Below are 23,605 nucleotides of genomic sequence, written 5' to 3'. Positions count from 1 at the left end.
ACTCAGTGTGTTGGAGACGTGGTCAGTGGCTGAGTATCTGGCCTATTATGATGAAGCCCTAGGTTCAAACCCAACACCAAGAACAGAGAACAGAAAAGGAGAGGGAAAAGGAGCAGGAAAGAGAAGGAGAGAGGAAGAAGACAGGGTTGGGAAGAAAGACCGAGGAAGGAGAGAGCTTTTTAAAGGCAGAACTTAACAAGCAGATCTTAATTCTCAAAAATAGTACCACTTAACCAGAATAAAGAGTATGGAAAAAGTCAGAAACTAAATTACCTTTTCTTGAAGCAACTTGGAAGAAGCTGCATCGCGATTTCCTTTTCCACCAGCAGTATTAAAATGAGACCATGGTAAAACTGAATTAAAAGTTAAGGAATCATCCAAGGCAAAATCTGGTTTCATAAAAATCTATCAAAAGAATGCATATCCCCAATTAGTTAAATATCTTCACTACATTTGTTAGTTCTTATAAAAGTATAAGACCATTAAACAAAATTAACTTGGATGTTGAAGATGAAAGGCAAAAGAAAAACATCTCAATTACAAAAAATATTTCTCACCAAACTAAAATGCTCATAATAGATTACGTGTGTGTGTGTGTGTGTGTGTGTGTGTGTGTGTGTGTGTGTGTGTGTAACTGGAAAGATGGCTCAGGAGGTAAGAGCACCCACCACTATGGGCTCACACCCACATAGAAATTAACAACTATCTGTAGGTCCAGTTCCAAGGGAGCGGACACCATCAGACTTCCATAGATACCAGGTACACATGTGGTGCACTTATATAATGTAAGAAGAATATGCAAACACATAACTGAAATAAATAAACTAAGATACAACAAAACAAAAAGACAGAAAATGTGGCTGAAGTGGTATGCATGCTTCTCAGTCCTCAAGACGACGAGGGAGGAGGGCCGCCAACATTTGGGGTCGGCTGCTTCTGTGTTAAACACACAAGGGCTTCTTTTTCATACCCTAAACAATATAGCACAACAGCTATGTACACAGTATTCACATAGTGTTGTAAGTAACCTAGACATGTATACTTCAAACACACAGGCACATATATGCAACCTTCATGCAATATATAAGGGACTGGGGCACTGGCACATTTTGGTATTGGGGGAGGAAGTGTTTCTGAAACCTACTGCTTGTGGATACTAAGGGACAGTGTATAAATATCTTGCAAGAATAGCAATTGTCTTAGGGAGCAGGTAAAGCAGTCAATTGTGTCCAGTTGGAAAGAAGAAAACACATGGAAAACTGCCTTTTAGGAGAAAATTATAAAGGACTCAAATACTTTATAATTTAGAGAGGGAAAAAAACTTCCAATTAAAAGAAACGGAGTAAATCATGGCACCAGTAAAAACTAGTATAGCTGAGGTTTAAAAAAACAAAGTGCAAAATGCAGTGGCAAAAGTTACTGGCAAGTTGCAAAGAGAGCAAACCGGAGCGTGGAATGGTAAGAGATGAGGACAGTTTAAACACTCTCTCCCTTTTTCTTCCATGCCTGGTCTCCTCCTCACTCGCTGAGTACCTGTCCCAGCTCTTGAGAATCTGATGAAAACAACGAACTCTCCTCTGGGGGTGGGGTGGGGGCTGAGATCTATTACTAAATAAGAAGACAATCTCTCTCACTCTAAAGGGGTGGCAAAATCCACAGCATTTATGAGTTAAAAGGGTGACACGATGAGGAAGAACAGATTAGTAATGCAAAAAATTACTACAAATATATATTTCATTTGTAAATCTATTTTCATTTTTAAAAAGGGACAAAAACAGGGATGCAAAAAGCTCCAGAGATACGCTCAAGAGAGTAGCCTTTGTCTCTATGGGGTAGGAGGAGGGGCTGAGGGAAAGTAAAGAGAAACAGCACATAATGAAATTACAGAAGACTCAAAATCCTGGAGAAAAGGAGCCACTATCCAAACACAAGAAGCATTTAGAAGCCAAACTAGACCCGGCTGGAGAACTTCTCCATGACTAAAATATGAAGTAAAGAAGCAGTAGTAAAAAATGCCACCTCACAAAGGCAAGACTATGATAGTAACTCTAGGTCTTTAATCTGCAACCCTACAAGACAGGAAAACATGAAGATACTTTCACGTCACCAATAGAGCACAATACCCAGAAAGCTACCTTTCAACACTTATCAATAAAGAAAGATAATTTGGGCAACACAAATGAAGGCAGTTTATGACAACAAAGCCAGCACAGCAGAAAATTCTTAAACCAACTCTACACAGAAAGGTGAATAGATGAGAAAGTCCACTTCCATTAGACAGCCCTCTCAGAGACGCCACAGTCACGCTCTTGGGTGTGCCTTACTTTAATTCACAAGTATCTCATTTCTTAACTCTTTTGCTTATGATCTATCTTAAAACATTTTTAATAAGCCCAAATATACTTTAAAAATGAGTGCATTCCCTGAAAGAAACAGATGAACAGAGAAGAGCTGGGAAAGGACCAGTCAGATCTAACCCAGTGAACTAGCCAACCCTCAAAACAAACAGGGGAAGAGAAAAAGAAATATTCACAATCCAGACAGGCAGGACCTTACAGATAATCATAGGAAATAACAAGGTTGATTTTTTTTAAAAATCTCAAATGTAAATTTAAAAAATGAGACTCATTCAATCAGCAAAGATGCGTAAAAACTGAATGACAAAAGATGTAATCAACCTACCAAGCAAACGGAAGCAGCGAACAAGAAAAGCTAGTCTTAAATCTGGGAAAACAGATTCCAAATAAATACAAATCAAGAGATAGAGGAGGACACTGAAGAGCCTGGAGAGATGGCTCAGCACTTTAAGAGTACTTGCTGCTCTTATAGAGAAAACCAGCAGCGCATGGAACCTTCTCCAAAACTAATCACATCACAGTCAACAGCCTTCAACACATGGGCACACGTTAAGAGAATCCCTTGTATACTATCCAAGTGGAGTGAAAGAAAAAAATCAGCAGAAACAGAAACTCCTGAAACATCACAAATCGTTGTAGGCTAAACAATACACTTATAGAGGACACTAGATCATTGACAAAAATCAAGAAAGAAATCCAAACATCCCTAGAAACAAATGAAAATGAAAAAACAACCTAATGGGTTGTCTAGGATAGATGCAGAAAAGACATCTGACCAAGTTTAAAATGGTTTCGTGATAAGCATATTGGCAAGTTATGAATAGACATATCATACCTCAGAATAGTAAAGGGCATGCATAGCAAATTGACAGCTAACAGTACACTAAATGGGAAACAGCAGAAACAGTTCCTAAAATCTGAAGCCACACAAGGGTGTCCACTATCTCTTATTCAATATGATGCTCAAGATGAGCAAAGTGATGCACACCTTTAATCCCAGCACTTGGGAGGCACAGGCAGCCAGATCTCTGCGAGTTCAAGGCCAGCCTGGTCTACAAAGTGAGTTCCAGAACAGCTAGGTCTCCACAAAGAAATCCTACTTTAAAAAAAAAAAAAGTTGTTCAAAGTCTTAGCTACTTTAGTGATGTTGAGTACAAAATTTCAACATACCAACAACACAGATATATAACTTTCATAATTATTAATAACAAACTTGCTGAGAAAGAAATTAGGAAAATTATCCTAATCACAACAGCTTAAAAGATAAAAGTACTCAGGAATAATCTAACAAAGAAAATTGAAGACCTCTTCAACAAAAGTTTTAAGGCACTAGAAAATAAAATTTAAGATACTATGTGAAGAAATGACCTTCCTTATTCCTAGATTGGCAGAATTAATTGTGAAAATGAATATGCAAACAATATACAAAATGAATATACAAACAAGCTCAGATTAAATGCAATACCCATCAAAATTCCTATATCGTCCTTTGCATAAGTAGAAGAGCAAAAATGTCATATGGGAACACACACACACACACACACACACACACACACACACACACACACACCCAAAGTAATCCTTAACAGGAAGACCACTTATAGGAGGTATCAAAATATTTTGAGCTCAAATTATACTACAGAGCCATAGTGACACAGACGGCACAGTGCTGGCACACACAGAAAATGAAATTTTTTTAAGGTTGACACTTAAGACCAGCGAAACAGAACATAGGACAAAGAAATAAACCCACACAGCTATGGCCACCTAATTTCTGACAAAGCCATCAAAAATGTGCACTAGAAAAAAAAAAAGACTATTTATTCAGTGCTAGTGAAACTGGATATCCACCTGCAAATGAATGAAAACAGACCCTCCTCTCTCACCTGGAACAAAAATCAAAATGCACCAATCAACTTAAGCCCTGAAACGCTGCTGTTGCTGCTGCAGGAAAACAGGGAACACACATCAAGATCCAGGCATGGGAAAGAACCTTCTGAACAAAACTCTAATAGGACTGTAAATTACCCCAAGAATTAACAAAAACAACTGCATGAAACTTACAAAGTTTCTGTATAGCAATGGAAACTATCAGCAGAATGAATAGTCAGCCTACAGGCTCAAGAGAAAATCTTTGGCAGCTATTTTAGAAAGATTAATATCTAGAATATATGAAGAGCAAAAGTGCCAAAAACGAGGCTGGAGAGATGGCTCAGAGGTTAAGAGCGCTGCCTGCTCTTCCACAGGTCTTGAGTTCAATTCCCAGCACCTACATGGCTCACAGCCATCTTTGGTGGGATCTGACACCCTCTTCTGGCCTGCAGGTGTACATGAAGATAGAGCACTCATATACATATAGAAGGAAAAAAATCTACCATCCTGTTGTTTTCTGTTCTTAGTTATTATAAATGACATGTTTCATAGCTTAAAAAAAAATTACCCAAAACTGCTAATCAATAAACAGGATAATTAGATAGACAGACAGTCTGAAAGAGAGACAGACAGAAGATGGATGGATGGCCAACCAGGACTTTAAGAAGTGTTCAACATCCTTAGCCACTAGGGAAATGCAAAGTAAAACTATTTTGAGATTCTCACCCCAGTCAGAATTAAGAAAAAAAGACAACAAATGCTGCCAAGCATGTGGAGGAAAAGAACCCTTTATCCAGCTGGTAGAAGAAGTATAACCTAGCACAGCCAGTAGAAAGTCAGTATGGGGGGTTCTCAAAACTTCAAAACTGACCGAGCTATCCTACTCCTGGGCTCAGCAGCCTACCAGAGATACCCGCACATCCATGCTTACTGCTCAATTAGTCACAGCAGCAAGGAAATGGAGCCAATGTAGATGGCCACTGTGGTTTATAAATACAAGAGAATATTAAATATAAGGAAAAATAAAATAATGAAATCTGCAGGAAAATGGATGAATCTGGAACGTATAGTAAGCAAAGTCACAGACACAAATTCTGACAAAAAAAAATACATGCTGACTCTCACATGCAAATCCTGGCTTATGGTTACATATAATAGTGTAAGGCTGGGTACAGACTATGAAACTAGAAAGGAAATTGGGGGGGAAAGAAGTGTTAAGGAAGTGGAGTAGTTATAGGTCGTAAGTAACAAGAAAAGAAAAAGGAGGCTATGAAGGGTGAAAATGGTAGAAGGGAGTGTTGGAGATGGGAGTAATAAGGGAAGAATCAACAAAAACAAATTTTGTTTCAAAATGTCATAGCAAAATCCTAATACTGTGCATGTTTACTAAATATCTTTACATAAAAATGAGAAAAAAATGCCGTGACTGAATAAATAAACATATATATATATATATATTTTAAGCCTGAGAAGGACAAAATAGTCTCACTTTTCAAAAAACAGTCAACTGAAGGCTTTTTATATGGCAAAATTAAATACTAGATATTAAAAATGTATTCTTATTTTTAAGCTTCATTACCTTAGGTACTTGCTCCAGATCTGTCCTGGATTTATCTATGAAAAAAGTAAAAGATAAATATAATTTTTCATACTAGTTTTCATTTTATATTCTAAATATATTTTTTTTTAATTTACCATTACACTAGGCTAACTAGATAACTACTGAAGTCCTGTCCTGCAAGTACCCTCAATCTATCTCCACTAGAGTAGGCCACACTGAACAAATGTTCCTAATAAACTTACCTGTCAGCAACAAGTAGCTGAATCCATTTCACATCTTTCTGGCGCTCTTTTCATTAAGTTTTTGTAAAATTAGGTATGGTATGGTATGCTATGTGGTTTTAGAAACTATACTAAATTATAAAATAGAAATATGGATTTTTGTTGTTGTTGATTGCTTTTTTTTTTTTTTAAGCAAGGGCTTAGTCCATTGCCCAGGTTGGCAATGTACAGTACTGTAATTATTGGTCTATTTCCTTAAATTCCTTGAGAGCTAAAACTATTTGTTACTTTTACTTTTTAAGCAACAAGCAACGCACCAAGCACTAAGAAACTGATAAACACTTGTCAATCTGAAGGGTTATAATATACTACTATCACAGTCACGATCACTGTGGCTGGAGACTATAAAATGTCTTACTGGAAATATAAGCTAGGAATACACATACACAGCATACACAGGTCTGGGTTTCCATCCCTAGAACCACAAAAATAATTTGCTAAAAATTGAAGTTGTACATATAAGAAAAAAAACAAAGTTCCAATGTTAACAACTTGTTCATTAATAGTTAAGCTGCATTATCTATAAATAGCAAATATTCATACCATGAATATGTAAAAGAGTCCTGTCAAAGGTATCTTTAGGAGGACAAATGCTCTTGCATCTCTCGTGAATCTTCTCTCTCTAATAAAAACACAATGAAATAATAATCAATGCTATGTGGAATGTGATTATTCAAGGCACTAAAATGTTTTACAATATAATTAAAATATACAACATTTCTTCTAAAACTTTTAATATAAAGCATTGGTTTCCAGGCATCTGGATAGATGGATGGATGGATGGATGGATGGATGTGTGTGTGTTTGTTTTTTTCTTTTCAGGAATGGCATTAAAAAGAAACATGGGAAAAGTGGGACATGGAGACAAGGAAACAAACACTTAGCTAGTAGGGTTCAAAGTTCTACAAGCATTTTACTTACAGATGGTTTGGCAAGGTGCTACCCCACTCTGCATGCCCAGCAGCAATGAGTGGGAGCTTCCACTGTTCCACACCCTTGCCAACACTGGCTCTGTCAGTGATTTAGATTTCTATCACACTAACAGATACACAGTAGCACCTATTTAAACTTACAATTTGTTGGTTCTATATCAAAATAATTGAGAATACTGCTTAATGATTAGATATTACACACATTAATGTCAATAATATAGCCATATTTATCCTATCTCCACAAAATCAACAATGTAAGCAAGTGAAATAAAATCAGTGATATATGTAAATTAGAAATATTAAAAGCAGTAATTATAAAAACATAAATACATATTGATCTGGACAATGGCTCTTGCCTACAATCTCAGTCACTAAGGAGGCTGAAGTGGAAGAACCTGTGGAGGCCATGTGGCAACAGTGACATGTGTGCACTCGAGCACTGACCTGGCTATCTGGACAGTTATAATAATCTCTTGCTAACAGGCCATTTCAAACTCAGCACTCCACTTCTGCTCTCAGAAAGCAGTTTACAGAAGCATACTAAGATGAGCACGGAGGCGCATGCCTTCAACCTCAGTGCTCAGGAGGTACAGGCAGGCAGCATTCTGTAAAGCTGCTCTGTGAGTTTGAGGCCATTCTGATCTACATAGCAAGTACCAGACCAGTCAGGACTACAGAGTGAGACCCTGTCTCAAAAGACGAAAAAAGAAAAACAAAGAACACAAAGATGAACTTGTTAAGTTGGACCTCTGTTTGGATACAGAAAGGCATCTGCTTAAGATGGGATGCTCTGCGGTAGTGAACTGGAGAAATGGAAAAAGTTCTGCTCGATTGTTTCTTTCTTTGTTTTTTGAGTTTGTTTGGTTGGTTTTTTAAGATTTATTTACTATGTATACAGTGTTCTGACTACACATACATCTACATGCCAGAAGAGGGCACCAGATAACATTATAGACGGCTGTGAGCCACCATATCTGGTTGCTGGGAATTGAACACAGGACCTCTGGAAGAATAGGCAGTGCTCTTAACCTCTGAGCCATCTCTCCAGCTTTGATTCTTTTTTTCTTTTTTTCTTTTGGTTTTTTTCAAGACAGGGTTTCTCTGTGTAGTCTTGGCTGTCCTGGACTCACTGTGTAGACCAGGCTGGCCTCAAACTCACAGCAATCCTCTGCCTCCCAAGTGCTGGGATTAAAGACATGTGCCACCACGTCCAGCTATTTTTTTTTTCATGAGAACTTTATCAGCAAACAACTTCCCAAATGACAGAACTATACATGTTCTTTTTTTCTATGTTAGGTGTGTATGTGGCGGGGAGAAGGGGGAGCACGGGGTTATACCAGCATTTTAGAGCATTTCCTGAGCTGCCTCTCTCCTTTTTTCTACTTGCATTTTAAATAAAGTTCATTAAGAAATAGCTGGAACAATGTTTAAAAACATGACTCCTGCCAGGTGTGGTAATGCAGAGTGTGGTAGGCAGAGGCGGCAGATTTCTGTATTTGAGGTCAGGCTGGTCTATACAATGATTTTTAGGTCAGCCAGGGCAATACAGTTAAGACCTTGGTTTTTTTTTTTTTAAAGCAAACAAACAAAAATAGCATTAAAGACTGGAAAGTGGTATTGTCTACCTCCCCAACTTTTAATATACTTATGCTGGTTGTTTTCTTTCTCTTCCAGCTCAACTATAGACTTTAAAGTCCACCAAATCCCTTCCGTAACTGCAGCCACCTGATGAGGCTACAGAATCATCACCTCCACACCTGAACCTGGCAGTATCCCAAGCTCAAAAGGATCACAGAGCAGCAATAATGTTAAGGCCAGAGCCTGGCATGGAAACACCTGAGTTATACAGCAGCATTCAACACTAGGACACAGCAGCGAGTGAAAGCAAGATGTGTCTCCTTTGGCCACAGACACTCTAAGGCCAATGGCTTTGGTCTACAGGAAGCCAAATGTGTGTGGATGACGGTATCTCCTGCTGCATTGACTCCCCTCTTCTGGCACCAATTCCTAAGACAACCACAACAAAGCAGACCCAACAGTTAAAGCTCTGTTTCTGTGACCCTGTCCTTCCACATGTCTAGGACAGGTTTGGGTTTTTGTTTTGTATTTCTTCCATGTCTTTAGGAAGCTCAACTGTGCATTTTTTACAAACTAATTCTAGCTCAATACCAAGTATCTCCCTGTCACTGGTATCAGTTAAGTACATCTTTGCTCAAGCTTAGACTCAAGTCTGGACGTCCCTAGATCTTTCACCAGGGGTTTCTAGTCAGCACAGCAGGCCGGCCAGGCTCATTCACAGCTTCCTTTCCACACTGTTCACCTCAAAAGATGGCTGATGCCAGACTACACTCTACTGCTTCAAACAGAAAGCTCAGGAACATGGAGGTCTTCAGTGGGCAATCCTTATTGTCTCCAAAGTCAATCAATAGAGCCCAAAGTGCCAACGCACACAGAGATGCTGCTCAGTGGCTCCTTCACACCCAGTCAAATCTTCAATCAGAAAACACTCTCACAGCCACAGGTCATCTCACAGATAAGCTTATCCAATGTGGATCCAGAAGTAGTTAGGGTGTCTAGAGACAGAAAAATAGCCAGTGTGGTGGCGCACGCCTTTAATCCCAGCACTCGGGAGGCAGAGGCAGGCGGATCGCTGTGAGTTCGAGGCCAGCCTGGTCTACAAAGTGAGTCTAGGACAGCCAAGGATACACAGAGAAACCTTGTCTCAAAAAAAAGAAAGAAAGAAAAGAAAAATAGACAGCTGAATACTGAAGTTAGGACTAAGGATCTCTAAATACGAAGCCTCTGGACTGGTCTGGGCTCCTGACTTTAGAAAACTGTCACTGTTAGGTCTTAAAAGAGCAACTCTGACCAGGTGGTGGCGCATGCCTTTAATCCAGCACTTGGCAGAAGAGGCGGGCAGATCTCTGTGAAATTTAGGTCAGCCTGGTCTATAGAGTGAGCTCCAGGACAGCCAGAGCTATACAGAGAAACCTTGTCTCGAAAAACCAGGGGAAAAAAAAAAGAGCAACGTTGCCACTTCCATGTGGGAAGAATCTCCAGAAGTATGGCCTGCCTCACGCTAAAACTATTTTTCCACAAAACTCCTTCCCCAGCTTCGCCTGCCTCTTTCACTTCCTAATCTTTTCACACTGATCGGCTGCTTACATTAGACTGTCATTTCTGCAGAATGGACAATTCTCTTCCAAAGCTGTTCATCTTCTGAAATTGTCTCCAGTATCAAATATTTGTCTACTGCAATGGCCTTCTGCCTTCCTCAGATGTGTATAAGTCTTGATCGTAGCAATGTTCCCTCTTAATTGTTTGTCACAGGTAATTTTGGCTTTAGAAGCCTTAAGAGAGAAGGAACCATCTCACAGCCTCTTCCCATGATTCTGCCCACAAATTTCTAAGGAACTCAGAGGCAATAAACAGTGGCATGTACTCTGTCAGGCCATGACCGATTGTTGCTTTGGCCTTTGCACACCTCAACAATCAAATTACTATAAGCAGCTTTCACTCACCACCCACAGCCTCTGTGTCCATATGAATCCATGCACCTGCCTGTGTCCACAGCTGTTGAATACTGGCTCCTGGCGAGCCAAGGATGAGTCTCATAGTCTTTGGTGGGCTCCATTTCTATCTTATGTTGTTCTCTGCAACAAGCAAGCCACCATTCTCTACTTTCACCCATGCAGCAGTAAGAGGTAACTGCTGCACGTGTCAGAATCCAAAGGCCCACGTCTATATTCTGACCAGTGGCCAGCCTTGTCCATGGAGCCCATGCAGAGGACATCTGCTGCTGTACTGGCTTATCTTGCTCCTCCAGAGTCTGACATCTCTCACAGCTTAACCTGCTATTTCCTAAGTCTCACCAATCATCTGAGCTTTATAGACTCACAGAACCATTGGCAGGTAGGGTTGGGTTAACAGTAATAAAAATAATCCTGAAAAAAAAATCACTATAAAAGAAAGTAAAATAAATCTATTAAAATGTATCTAAAGGAAAAAAACATAACCCAGGACAGCAGAATTTCTACATAAATAAAAATACCATGGCTTCATCAAAGATTATTACTCAAATAATCTACATGAATCAAACTGAAAGTCTTCATCTTACTTTGGACTTGACTATCACTAAGTCCACAATCAGCGTTACCTGAGAGATGTCCTGTTGATATGCTGTAAAATGCTCCTTGCTGATCTGTGGGAGGTAGAATGAAGGTGTGACTTCTGTGTCCACAAAGTCCAATCCCCATGTTTTTGTGAAGAAGTCAGATTCTCTTTTTGCTAATGTAGGATCATTTAATGCTGCTGGGAGATTTACTTTGGAATGATACACAGTCCATCTATGTTGATCTGTAACTAGAGATGGGGCAACACATAAGCTATCTGAATCACCTGCAGAAGCAAACAAGAAAACTCTGTAACACTGGCTCTGTGTCTGCAAGTATATCCTAGAAAAATAAAAATGTTTACAGTCCATTTTAGAGAAAGAGCTTTCTCCGTGGTAAATTATTAATAAAAATCACCCGATTAAATAACCTTAATCATCCAGCATCAATTATCAAAGGAATAAGAAATGCAAGATAAAAAATATGTAAAACTTGGGGGTTACAAATTCCCAAATGGGGAGCATATAGAGAAAATAATTTTATTCATTAATTTCTTTCATTACAGTTTCTCTCCTTTTATCAAAACTAAAAACTACTTCAGTTTTTATTTTAAAGATAGGCCTTCGTTTTTCCTATTGTATTATGGCAGGCTTTCATCATTTAAATGCCCCTTGTTTGGCTTATAATCAGATGGCGTAACACTGCTGCAGCACTGGTCTTATACTTACAGATTTGTAATAAAGTCACTGCGAACAGCTAACTATGGAGAACTGAAATGGCTGCTCCCTAGAGTTACTGCCCCTCAGTAGCTCAGGTTATATTTGTATCAGTCAGTAAATATATATGCTTATCTTGCCTATGTTTCTGTTTAAAGACATTTATTACTATCCATCAGTCATGATAACATAGGTTTCATAGCTGTCTACCATATAAACAGGGCTTGAATGACACTTTCTACATGTTTTCTCCATAAAGCACTGCACAAGTTTTTTGTGTTCAGCTACACTATGCTACAGGCCATTTTAAATAGCAACCTCTCCAAAAAACAAACAAACAAATGACGGCAAAGAACTAAAATGTGTAACACTCAACAGGCTGCATAAATAAAGAATACTGTTTTCCAAATCTGAACAAGAAGGCTGAGCACTCCCAGCTGGGAACACCTGTTGGCCAACTCAGATTCTTTCCTGCTCTGCACATGTCTACAAATACTTACTATTGGAGTTAAATATATTTTAGGGAGTAAGAATATTTGCAAATACAGAATATGCAAATAATGAAGAGTGATTATACCACATTTTAACTAAATAGCTTTCTATGTGATTCTCCATTTTCAATACTTTTCCAGTTAACTCCCTTAATGAAAATGCATGAAAAACCATATTATAATTTCCCAGTCAACTATATATTTTAGGTTTTTTTTTTTAAATCACTATAAAATTTACTCTTTTGAGGTAAGTATATGAAACCTGACTACATTTTTAATGATAACATAAATCATTAGAAAAATCCTCGGGGGGGGGGGGGGAATTACCTGTGGGTTCCTTGGGACACACATCTGGCAGTGACTGCACAGGTCGAATGTGTTTTGCTGGATCTACCTCTTTTTTAAAGAAAACATCACTGCTGCTTCCTTGAGGCACTGGAGAAGAACTGTGGCTTGAAGCCATTGCATAAAATCACCACTCTACTAAAAATAAAAAACAGATAAAATTAATGCATTGCAAACAAAATTATCTATAGACAATACATATCACAAAATTTTTAAAACAAATAGCACATTTTCAAAAGCCTCACAATCTTTTTTTTGGGGGGGGGGCTTTTCGAGACAGAGTCTTTGTGTTAGCCTTGACTGTCCTGAACTCACTTTGTAGACCAAGCTGGCCCCAAACTCACAGCAATCTGCCTCTGCCTCCCAGTGCTGGGTTAAGTTGTGCGCCACCACACCCAGCCCAAAGCCTCACAATCTTAATATCTATGGTTAATTGTGAAAATTGTTCAGAATATTTAGTTTGCTAAGAAACCTATTTTTCTTTGTCTGAAAAAAATTCCACAGGTGAACATTCTTAATCCTTTATTAAAAGTACAAGTACATAATAATTTGTACCCACAATATTAAAGATGAGACATGCCACTCGTGCAACAAGACTACAATAATGACACTCTATCAAAATACCAGCGTACACAAGTACACAAGTTTTAAATTCATTTTGCTCATTCACTGAGGTCAGATCTCATCTTCATTCTCCAACAAAATAACCGTATGAAATTCCTTAACCTGTGTCTTTCCTCATCTACAAAATAGATGAAAAGGACCACATCTCAAAAATACCTGAAAAATCACTAGCAATACACATGTAAACTTTAATGTTATCTAATGACAGTGGTCACAGATTCACTGCTATAGTCACATAATAGCTGCATTATGACTAACGTGCAGTAACTACCATAAAATCACTAGGAAAATTATAAATGAAACACCATTGCAACTGGACCAAGGAACAAGTATTATTTAGTTGTTTTAAGGTCCCAAAAATCATGTGCTATAGCAAATTAAAAAACAAGCTGGAAACCTGGCTAATGGGAAAGGAAGAAGCTGGCGAGAAGGCTCTGTGGCTGTGAGCACTGGCTGCCCTGCATCTACCAGGCAGCTAGCTTACACCCATCTGCAACTCCAGCTCCAGATGGTCCAGTGCCCTCTTCTGCCCTCCACTGGTACTGCACATACAGAGTATACAGGCATACATGAAGGCAACACACCCATACACATAAAATAGAAAGCATAACTAAATCTTTTCCAAGTAGAGTTGTAAATACAAACAAAGCTACAACCCAAAGTGAATAGCTCATCCACTCAGACTTCCTTCCAGTTTGCTAACAAACTGTATTTCTCAGGGTTACCAGAATATCTAGCTCAGCACTTTTAGTACAGAAAACACAACCAACCAGCCATCCCATCTACTCAAGATTGTAAAAGACACGTTGCTGCCCAGTTTTGGGACACACATCTTTAATCGCAGCACTAGGGAGGCAGAAGCATCTCTGTGAGTTCAAGGCCAGCCTGGTCTACAGATCTCATGCGTGGGGAGCAGGGGAGCTGCTAAGAAAATACACAGACTCTAGAGTCTCTAAAGGCACAGATACAGACCTACTTGCTAAAGACCTAGCTTTCAGTTTACAAGAAAAAAAAAAAGGGAACAGGAGACTAAGGTTTAAACCATAAGGGTGAAATAACAAAGCAAAACCATAAGGCACTGTGTAAGAAATCTGGTCTGCTGACTTACTAATTGTGACAAGTCATTCTAGACTAACTTAGTAAAAGGGCAACAACTGAAAGCAGTTATCATTGACCGGATCCTGTTTTTATAAAATGGCTTTGTGACATCCTTGGAACATTAGATCGAATTTTGAAATCATTAACTTTCTTAGTTGTATTAATAGTACTGAAAATACCAGAAGTGTCTTTGTGCTTAGCATTAGAATTTACATTTAAATGATTAAGCAAAAAAACTCACATAAAACAAGTCTCACAAAATATAAAAACAAAGTAAAATATATTAAGTATTAAATATTCTTTTGTTTTTCCATGATTTAAAGTTTTCAAAGTAAAAATTTGAGGGAAAGAAATTACATATTTGTAAAATATTAGTCAGTACAAAATATAAGTATCCAGAAAAAAAGTATTCAAGCTGTAACCGTTACTTAATCTACCCTCAAGATGGCATTACCCACTGCAAATATGTAAAAACCTGTCAAAAGGTTGACGTTACAGAAAAATTTTGTTTGGTTGGTTTGGTTTGGTTTTGGGGTTTTTTGTTGTTGTTTTTTCTTTTTTTCTTTTCTTTTTCTTTTCTTTTTGAGACAGGGTTTTTCTGTGTATCTTTGGCTATCCTAGACTCACTCCAGTAGGCCAGGTTGGCCTTGAACTCACAGAGACCTGCCTGTCTACCTCCTAAGTGCTGGGTTTAAAGGTGATGACTATCAAGCCCAGCTGCTGTAGAAGAATTTTACCACCTATAAAACCTAGAGTTCCTTAAATTCCAGTTTCAGCAGTGATTCCCTACAGATTTAATACAAACATTACCTAGATAGGATGTAAAAGTTATTTGCTTACTTCTACACTGTAATAGGTTCTGACTAGAGAAAACAGATATTATAAAAATATAACCAACTCTAAATTACCCATAAGATTGCCTGTTATACATAAATTAATAGAAAACATCTATTTTTATTACTCTTGCCTACTATTTTGAATCTACACAAAACATCTTACCAGAGCAGCTAAAATACAGCTATTTACCAATATTTTTTTAAGTTAGCATACCAAATTACAGCACTTTCATATATATGTGTCATTATACTTTGTTCTAATTTATTCCTCATCCCTATGCGTTAACTAAAAGCAGTTATTGCTGACTGAATCCTGTTTTTATAAAATGTCTTTGGGATATCCTTGTAACTCTTAACATGAATTGAGTATCAGGTGATACTTTGAAATCACTAATTTTCCTAGCTGTATTAATAATGTTGAAAATACCAGATGCCTTTACACTTAGCATTAGTCAAATATACTAACTTAATTTCCATTCTCCTGTTCATCACAAGTGACACCTTAGTGTACCATCTAAAACCGCCTGTCCTGTCATTCTACAGACTTCTAACTCGTTTCCGCTTCAGTCTAAGACAAGAGCAACTTCAATCACCTTGCTATAAAGTGAGTTCAAGGTCGTCTACGTTACTCAAGTGAACTCAAGACCAGACCCTGTCCAAAAAGAATAGTAATGTGTAGAGTTTTAAGATTAATCTAGTAAGTTTTCATCCTTTTATACTTCAGCTCAAAAACTTTCAAAAATTATTACTTCCTAAACAATCTCAAATTTCACTAAGTGGCACTCAAGGCTCTTACAATCTAATATTAATGTGTCTTCCTTTGTTTATCTTCTTATTCCTTATTTCCTGTGGATACACTCTTCCAGAAAGGTAGCCAGCCTAACTCTCCTTTAAGATGCTCTCTGGACTGCTTTGTCTCTGGGAAGGCTACTCTGTGCCCTTCTGAAATATTCATGCCATCTTCTCCCCTTTCTCCCTTAAAAGATTTCATTTCTAGATTACACATGCCCCAGAAAGTAAATATACAAATACTTGAAAATATGAATAAAATAATTCCAGCATCAGCTAGGTGTCAGGGCCAAAGGAAGCCCAGGACAAAAATGGCCAGCTGCAGCACCTATTAGCATAACCACAGCACATGCGGCCCTTCAGTGTCCCACGTACCTGTACACCTTTCAGAGTCCACCCGGCTCTTCCCACACTGAACCTACCTTAAACTTCTCCAGCTCAGGGGCTTTCCTCCCTGGCTTCTCACCCCTTATAGCCCTAGGATTTCTTTCAGCTGCATGCTGTCTTGGCCCTCTCTCTTGCCCCTCTCTCTTGGCTGTCTCTTTTTCTTCCTCTCTCGATCTCCCCCTCATCCATACCTTGGGGTGGTCATCTCCTCAGTTTACACAACAGAGGCTAAGACAAGAACACTGCAACTTTAATCATCTTGTTATAAGTGAGTTCAAGGACACCTATGTTATAAAGTGAATTTAAGACCAGGCCCTGTCCAAAAAGCAAAAGTAAAAAGAAGGTGAAAGTGTTCTGTCTTGCTTTCCACTGCTGTGATTAAGACTAACCAATGGCAACTTGGGAGAAACAATTTATTTAGCTCACACATCTCAACCTACATAGTCCGTCAAGGGGGAAATCTGAGGCAGAAACTGGAACAGAGATCCTGGAGGAGTGCTGCTTACATCCCTTGATGAGGCTGTTTTCCTATACAACCCAGGCCCACATGCCTAGGGCTGGCATGGCTGCATTAATCATTAATCAAGAAAATGATCTACAGACTTGCCTACAGGCCAATCTGATAGAGGTGTTTTCTAAATTGAGGTTTCCTCTCTCCAGACAAATTCTAGCTTATGTCAAGTAGACAGCACATGGGAACATGATTAAGCGGTACAGTTCTTGCCTAGCATGCACAGAGACCTGGGGTTCAGTCTCTACTATTGTTCATATAATAATAATCCTGGCATATAGTCTTATACATATTCTCTGTCTCTCTCTCTGTCTCTGTGTGTGTGTGTGTGTGTGTGTGTGTCTCTCTCTCTCTCTCAAGAGAGAATTTCTCTTGTAGTCCTGGCTGTCCTAGAACTCACCCTGTAGACCAGGCTGGTCTCCAATTCAGAGATCCTTCTGCCTCGGCCTTCCAAGTGCTGGGATTAAAGGCGTGTGCCACACCCAACTAATCCTAGATATTTTAAAGTAAAAAAGTTCAAAGCCGGGCATGGTGGCACACTCGGGAGGCAGAGGCAGGCAGATCTCTGTGAGTTGGAGGACAGCCTAGTCTACAAAGGGAGTCCAGGACAGCCAGGACTACAAGAGAAACCTTGTCTCAAAAAACAAAAACCTAAAGCCGGACGTGGTGGCGCAAGCCTTTAATCCCAGCACTCGGGAGGCAGAGGCAGGTGGATCACTGTGAGTTCGAGGCCAGCCAGGTCTACAAAGTGAGTCCAAGATGGCCAAGGCTACACAGAGAAACCCTCTCTCAAAAAAACCTATAAAAAACAAAAAAAAAAACAAAACAATCAAACAAAAAAAAGTTCAAATAGCCAAACTTTTAACTAAATTAGAAGGAAATGTATAGTATATCTAGCCAATTAACAATAATGTATTAACAATTAAGATTACAAGACTGGGAGCATAGCTCAGTCAATATAGTGCTTGCCTTACAAACTCAAAGACCTGGCTGGACGTGACGGTGCAGACCTGCAATCCCAGAACTCAGGGAGGCAAAGGCAGGCAGATGTCTGTGAGTTCAAGACCAGCCCAGTCAGTCTACATAGGGAGTCCAGGATACCAAAGGTACACAGAGAAACCCTGGCTCAAAACAAACAAATAATAGCTCGGCATCGTAGTATGCACTGTAACCCCAATGCAGAGTGAGAAACACAGGGTGATCCCAGGTTCTCCACCGGTCAGCCTAGCCTACTTACTGAGGTCCAGACCAGGCTAGGGACTGTCTCAAATTCGAAAAGGTTGACAGTACCTGAGGAACACCACCAAATGCTGTCCCCTCTGGATTCCATATGCATGTGCACATATGTGCACCCATATACATATATATGTTGCATATATATCCTTGTATGTGTACACACACACACACAGAAAATACTTCGAAGAAACACAGACATTCTAAAACTATCCGTTTTACTAACTATTACTCTTAAGTCCAGAATAAGCAAATTTGGTACATTTTTTCCTTCAACAAAAACAAAACAAAACAAACAAATAAACAAAAGCTACATAGTGAAATTAAGCTTAACAACTCTTTAATGAAGTTTTATTTATGATAACCAAAACATTCATATTAGGAACAGAGCAAGTTCTGTACTGTTTTTATTTATGCTTCCATTTGTTAGGATTATCCTTTATCTAAGTTTTCTCTGCAGCCTGTTTTGGGATTCACTGCATAATTTACTAGAATTCCTTTAGTCAAAACAAGATAAAATGATTTATTAATTCAACTCAACCATTCATGTACATTTTCACTGAGAAGCTCAGTGAAAAACACGATCGTCAATTCTCATGACAAGTGTTAATGAGGGTTAATTTCTTTTCTTTTTTGAGACAGGGTTTTTCTGTGTACTCTTGGCTCCCCTGGGACTCTATCTGTAGGCCACACTGGTCTCAAACTCAGAGACCTGCCTGCTTCTGCCTCCTGAGTAGCTGCTCTCTTCCTCCCCCGACTCCCCATTAAATAGTCCTTAAGCAGGACAATTCATAAAGAAGTGTGAGCTTTATCCACAAGGCAGTTGTAATCAACTTTAAGACCCTAGCATTGCTTTGTACTTTACTCCAGGTAAAAACTACCGAGTACAGAATTTAAGAAGACTCAACATTCTAAAGGAAAAGTATTTTTCACAAGCTGGAGAGGATGAGGATGAACCTCAATAGCAGAGCACATGCTGCACGTCCTAGGTTCAATCACCAGCACCAGGAGAAACTGTGATTAAAACAGGGCTGCAGAGAAAGAAGTCAGTGGTTACGAGCAGCTGCTCTTTCAGACACCAGAATTCAGTTCACACACACACACACACACACACACACACACACACACACATCAGGCAGCTTCCAACTGCCTCTAACTCCAGGCCCACAGATCCAACACCTTCCTCTAAGGTCTGTGGGTACATGGCACACACAAACAGCCTCTCAAACACACATGCACAAATATGCACACTCTTATGAGCATACACTTAAGGTTTTTTTTAAGGTGGAAGAAAAAGCAGAACTATTAGACCAAAATGCACTAATAAACTAATAATGAGAAACAGAGGAAACAAAAACCCTTGAGTCTTGGTGGGCATGATAGCGCACGCCTTTAATCCCAGCACTCAGGAGGCAGAGGCAGGCTGATTGCTGTGAGTTCGAGGCCAGCCTGATCTACAAAGCGAGTCCAGGACAGACAAGGCTACACAGAGAAACCCTGTCTCAAAAAACAAAACAAAACCAAAAGAAAAGAAAAGAAATCACAAGCTATTCCACAAAGCAGTATCAAGTCAACAATGGAGGTTAAAGTCAGATACAGCAGCTGAAGAGGAACAGAAGATGAAGAAATGAAAAACAGCACTGTTGCAGTCCAGGTGAATTATAGCATGTAGAGAGCTGAAAGAGACTGAAGGTTTGAGGCCATCCTGGGCTATATATACAGCAAGACCCTGTCTCCAAAAAGAGCTCAGCTACTATTTCACAAGCCTCAGTTGTGTTATCATAAAGAAGAACTTCAAGCACAATCTCTCTCTTATATAAAATCTCGTGTGACCGTGTGCAGGAGACACAATAGCCTGCTGGCAGTGCCTCTCTCTCTGCCTAGTGAGGTAGATGCCCTGTGTCTAGACTCACCATGCCAGCCCTTCAGCGCTCTGGTTAAACCACTTCCTCCGTTACAGGGGCCTTTTATCTGCTTCTTCCCTGCCTTCCCCACTGTACTGTAAAAACTTACACTGCCTCACTTATCATCCTATACTACACCTAGCACCAAATATATGTATTTTATTAATTTATGAATGTTCACGAAATGAACAAATAAATGCATACTGTGGAAAATTAGATAAGGCCACACGTGCCATTAACAATGGCTCATATAGGTTCATATACATTCAAAAACAAAATCCCAAGTCCATAATATATTTGTTTATATAACAGTATTTGAGTCTCTAAAACTTGATTCCAGCTCTCTTTCCTAAAACATAACACACTGCTTAAGAACAGGCCATACAGACTCTGATCACTTACCAACTGTATGGCATTTGATCGCTTTCTTGCCTCCAAGCATCTTAGTGTCCTCATTATAAAAAGAAATAGCACATAGGAATGTTGTAAGACTTCAATATCTTTTGTAAGCTCATGACACAATAGTTGGTACATGGAAAACAAATAACTGCAACTACTGCTGCTGGTATTGTATACACCTAGTTTTACTCTGGTTGGGAGCCTAGCCTCCAACTGCTGAGCCATCTCTCCAGCCCTACATCTAGTTTTAAAATAACAAGAAAGGATTAACATTCCTACCTCCCCATTCACATATTTACACTTTAACATCGAGGATTTCCACTTCTTTATTTAGTTCTAGTGTTTGAGACTTGGGGTGGGGGTGGGGCGGTATGGACAAGAAGAAGCAAAACCAAAGAAAGGAAAGCAGCAGATCACAGAACAATGGTTCCCACTGCGTGCCTATACAAAGGACGGGGAAGGTATAGGAAGGCAATCAGAAACCCGGAAAGTGGGAAGGAGAGAGACTAAGTCACAACAAGCTGGGGTTATGAGGCACTTTAGGCTTATGCCTCAACTTGAGGTCAACACAGAGCTAGGCACCAACCCAGCAGACTGACCTAGAAGAGGTAGTTGCTTCACACCATGCTCCTGTGCTCTTATCTCGGGGAGAGTTAGGAAAGAGAGGAGCTGAAACCAGAGCAAAAACTAGATTGCTTCACTCCCACAACTAGTTCTAAGGGGTTTTCTAAAGTCTTCTTACATCAAGAAAGAAATGAAATATGTATTATTAATGAATAAAGCAAGGATGTCATGAAAGGAAGCAATATAAAAACAATTTTTTAAAAAGTACACCATCATCAGCATTTTACTAAACACTATGTAGCTCAGAATTGAATGCCTCCATTCAGACTACTGTGTTGGTCATTTCCACTACACGGAAAAAGAGGTTCAGAAGTGACTTGGTTTCAAAATATTTAAGGAAGTAATTACAACTATGGGATTTGAACTCAGACTTTCTCCATGCTTCTGCTTTTACACTACAAAGTCTCTTCAATTAAAAAATAAATTTACTCTTTCAATTATTTATCTTCTTTTAAAAAAAAGATTTGTTTATTATTTATACAATATTCTGCCTGCATGTTAGCCACCAGGCCAGAAGAGGACACCAGATCTCATTATAGATGGTTGTGAGCCACCATATGGTTGCTGGGAATTGAACTCAGGACCTTCGGAAAAACAGCCAGTGCTCTTAACCTCTGAGCCATCTCTCCAGCCCTTTATTTCCCCCCCCCCTTTTTTTTTTTAAATAGGGGTAGGTTTTTGAGACAGTCTAAGTAGCCCAGGCTGCCCATCAACACTTTTAACCTAAGCTTACTACATAAGCTTACAGTTCACCTGCCCTAGTCTCCCTACCACCTGGAGTATGGTGCCATGGACTATCACACCTGGCTATGTCTTTGCTCTGTTAAGAGACAGGAATAACTCACAACTAATTGTGAAAAGAATTCTGTAAGATTAGGACTAGACTCTTCCTAAGGGTAATGCAGTGCACATCTTCATCAGTGTGATCTACTGTATTCTTCTTAGCAAAGAGGCAACCACTCCATTCCAACCAAGAAAACAAGCTACGATGAGTAAACATCCTACTTCTTTCAACAAGAAATGTGTTCTGAACCTGTCCCTAGAAGCATTGCAAGTGTGGCTGCTGTGTCACATGTGAGTCAGTAGGGGAGTGGGGGGTGGGCAGGAGAGTTGGCCCCATGTGGTCATGAGAGCAGAAGAGCTGGTCCTGCCCCTCACCTGGGCAGCACAGTAGAGCTGACAATGGGTAAGCTGGCCTCAGGGGTGGTGGCATGGACAAGGGAGAAATGGCCTCCTCTCCATCCTCACCTGTAGAAGGACTGTCTGTATGGAAGCATTACCTATCAATAAAAGGTAATGACCTGTTAGCTGAGGCAGGAAATAAGGAGGTAGGAATTCTGGAGAAAGATGAACTCTGGGAGACAGTCAGAGGCAGGAGATGCACCTCATGACCCTGAAGAACATGGACATATGAAACTGAGCAGAGGTAACCAGCCATGTCAGAACGGAAGAAATGGGATATTAGTTATGAGCAAGTCAGGGAACTAGCTTAGCTATATTGGCCTAGGCTTTTGTAAATATATTTAAGCCTCCAAGTCATTTCGGGAGCTGGGGTGTGGGAGGAATGCATGCATTTACACTCTTCCCTCACCAGCTATGGCAGGCAGGAGAGCTGGGATGGTAGGAGTGGGAGAACTGGGCATGTCCCACACCAGCTGCAATACTCAGTACAGTGAGCGCTGCATCATGCCTGGGCAGCAGGGAAGAGCTGGCCCCGGAGAGCCAGTGGGCTGAGCAGCTCATATACCTCTCAGACCCAGACCCAGGGTTTTAAATTGGCCCACCCCAACATTCACCTCATTGGTAAATGACTGGAGTGCATGAAGAGACCAGTCCTACAGACCCAGAACTACAGGATCTCACGACACGGGGCAATAACAGGACATCTGAGAGGAGTCCCAGAGAGGTTCCAGTACTGACAGAGTAGCAGAAGCCAGAGGCCTCTTACTAGACCAATGAGTCATTGCCAGGAACATTTGCAAGCGAAGTATGAACAAAAGGATAGTATTCTGTTGAGCACACTGAGCCACACTACAGCTTCCATGAGGGTTTTTTTTTTTTAAATCTCTGTTGGAGTGGAGGTTGCAAGAGGGCAGTATGAAGGCAGGGGGAGCTGAGTGCTATTGGGGTGTAAAATTTACAACCAATGTTTTTTTTAAATGTGTTCTGAATTTGAAGTAGCTAACTTATACAATAATCTTTCATAACATGCCTACTTGAGATTCTCCAGCCCCGCTGAGAGCTAGACAGTGCTAACTTTTGTTTGTTTGTTTTGTTTTGTTTTTCGAGACAGGGTCTCTCTGTGTAGCCTTGGCTGTCCTGGATTCGCTTTGTAGACCAGGCTGGCCTCAAACTCACAGTGATCCGCCTGCCTCTGCCTCCCGAGTGCTGGGATTAGAGGTGTGCGCCACCACGCCTGGCTTGACAGTACTAACTTTTAAAATACAATTTTATATCTAAATTTAGGAAAAATGTGAGGGATGGAGGAAGATCAGTAAGGATGAATGAGTTAAATCTCACTGCTTTAAAAAAA

General features: G+C 39.8%; 1 protein-coding gene across 4 annotated transcripts in view; it reads right to left on the bottom strand.

Annotated features, from left to right (window-relative positions):
• Positions 1-23,605, bottom strand: part of VPS54 (VPS54 subunit of GARP complex) — an 81,471-nt gene that overhangs the window by 46,811 nt on the left and 11,055 nt on the right. For 2 of the 4 annotated variants that reach the window (XM_084799545.1, XM_084799547.1), the window contains exons 2-6: positions 12,650-12,805; positions 11,160-11,401; positions 6,615-6,693; positions 5,809-5,843; positions 274-405 (exon numbers count right to left, since the gene is read on the bottom strand). In XM_084799545.1, coding sequence (XP_084655671.1) covers positions 274-405; positions 5,809-5,843; positions 6,615-6,693; positions 11,160-11,401; positions 12,650-12,785 — 624 coding nt within the window. In that variant the 5' untranslated portion in view covers positions 12,786-12,805. The remainder of the gene's footprint in view (positions 1-273; positions 406-5,808; positions 5,844-6,614; positions 6,694-11,159; positions 11,402-12,649; positions 12,806-23,605) is intronic. The other 2 variants (XM_084799546.1, XM_084799548.1) reach the window with 2 other exon arrangements.

This window comes from Acomys minous (assembly GCF_964271855.1).
Source record: "Acomys minous genome assembly, chromosome: 10".
Lineage (NCBI taxonomy): Eukaryota > Metazoa > Chordata > Mammalia > Rodentia > Muridae > Acomys > Acomys minous.
This window is presented reverse-complemented; position numbering and strand designations above follow the sequence as displayed.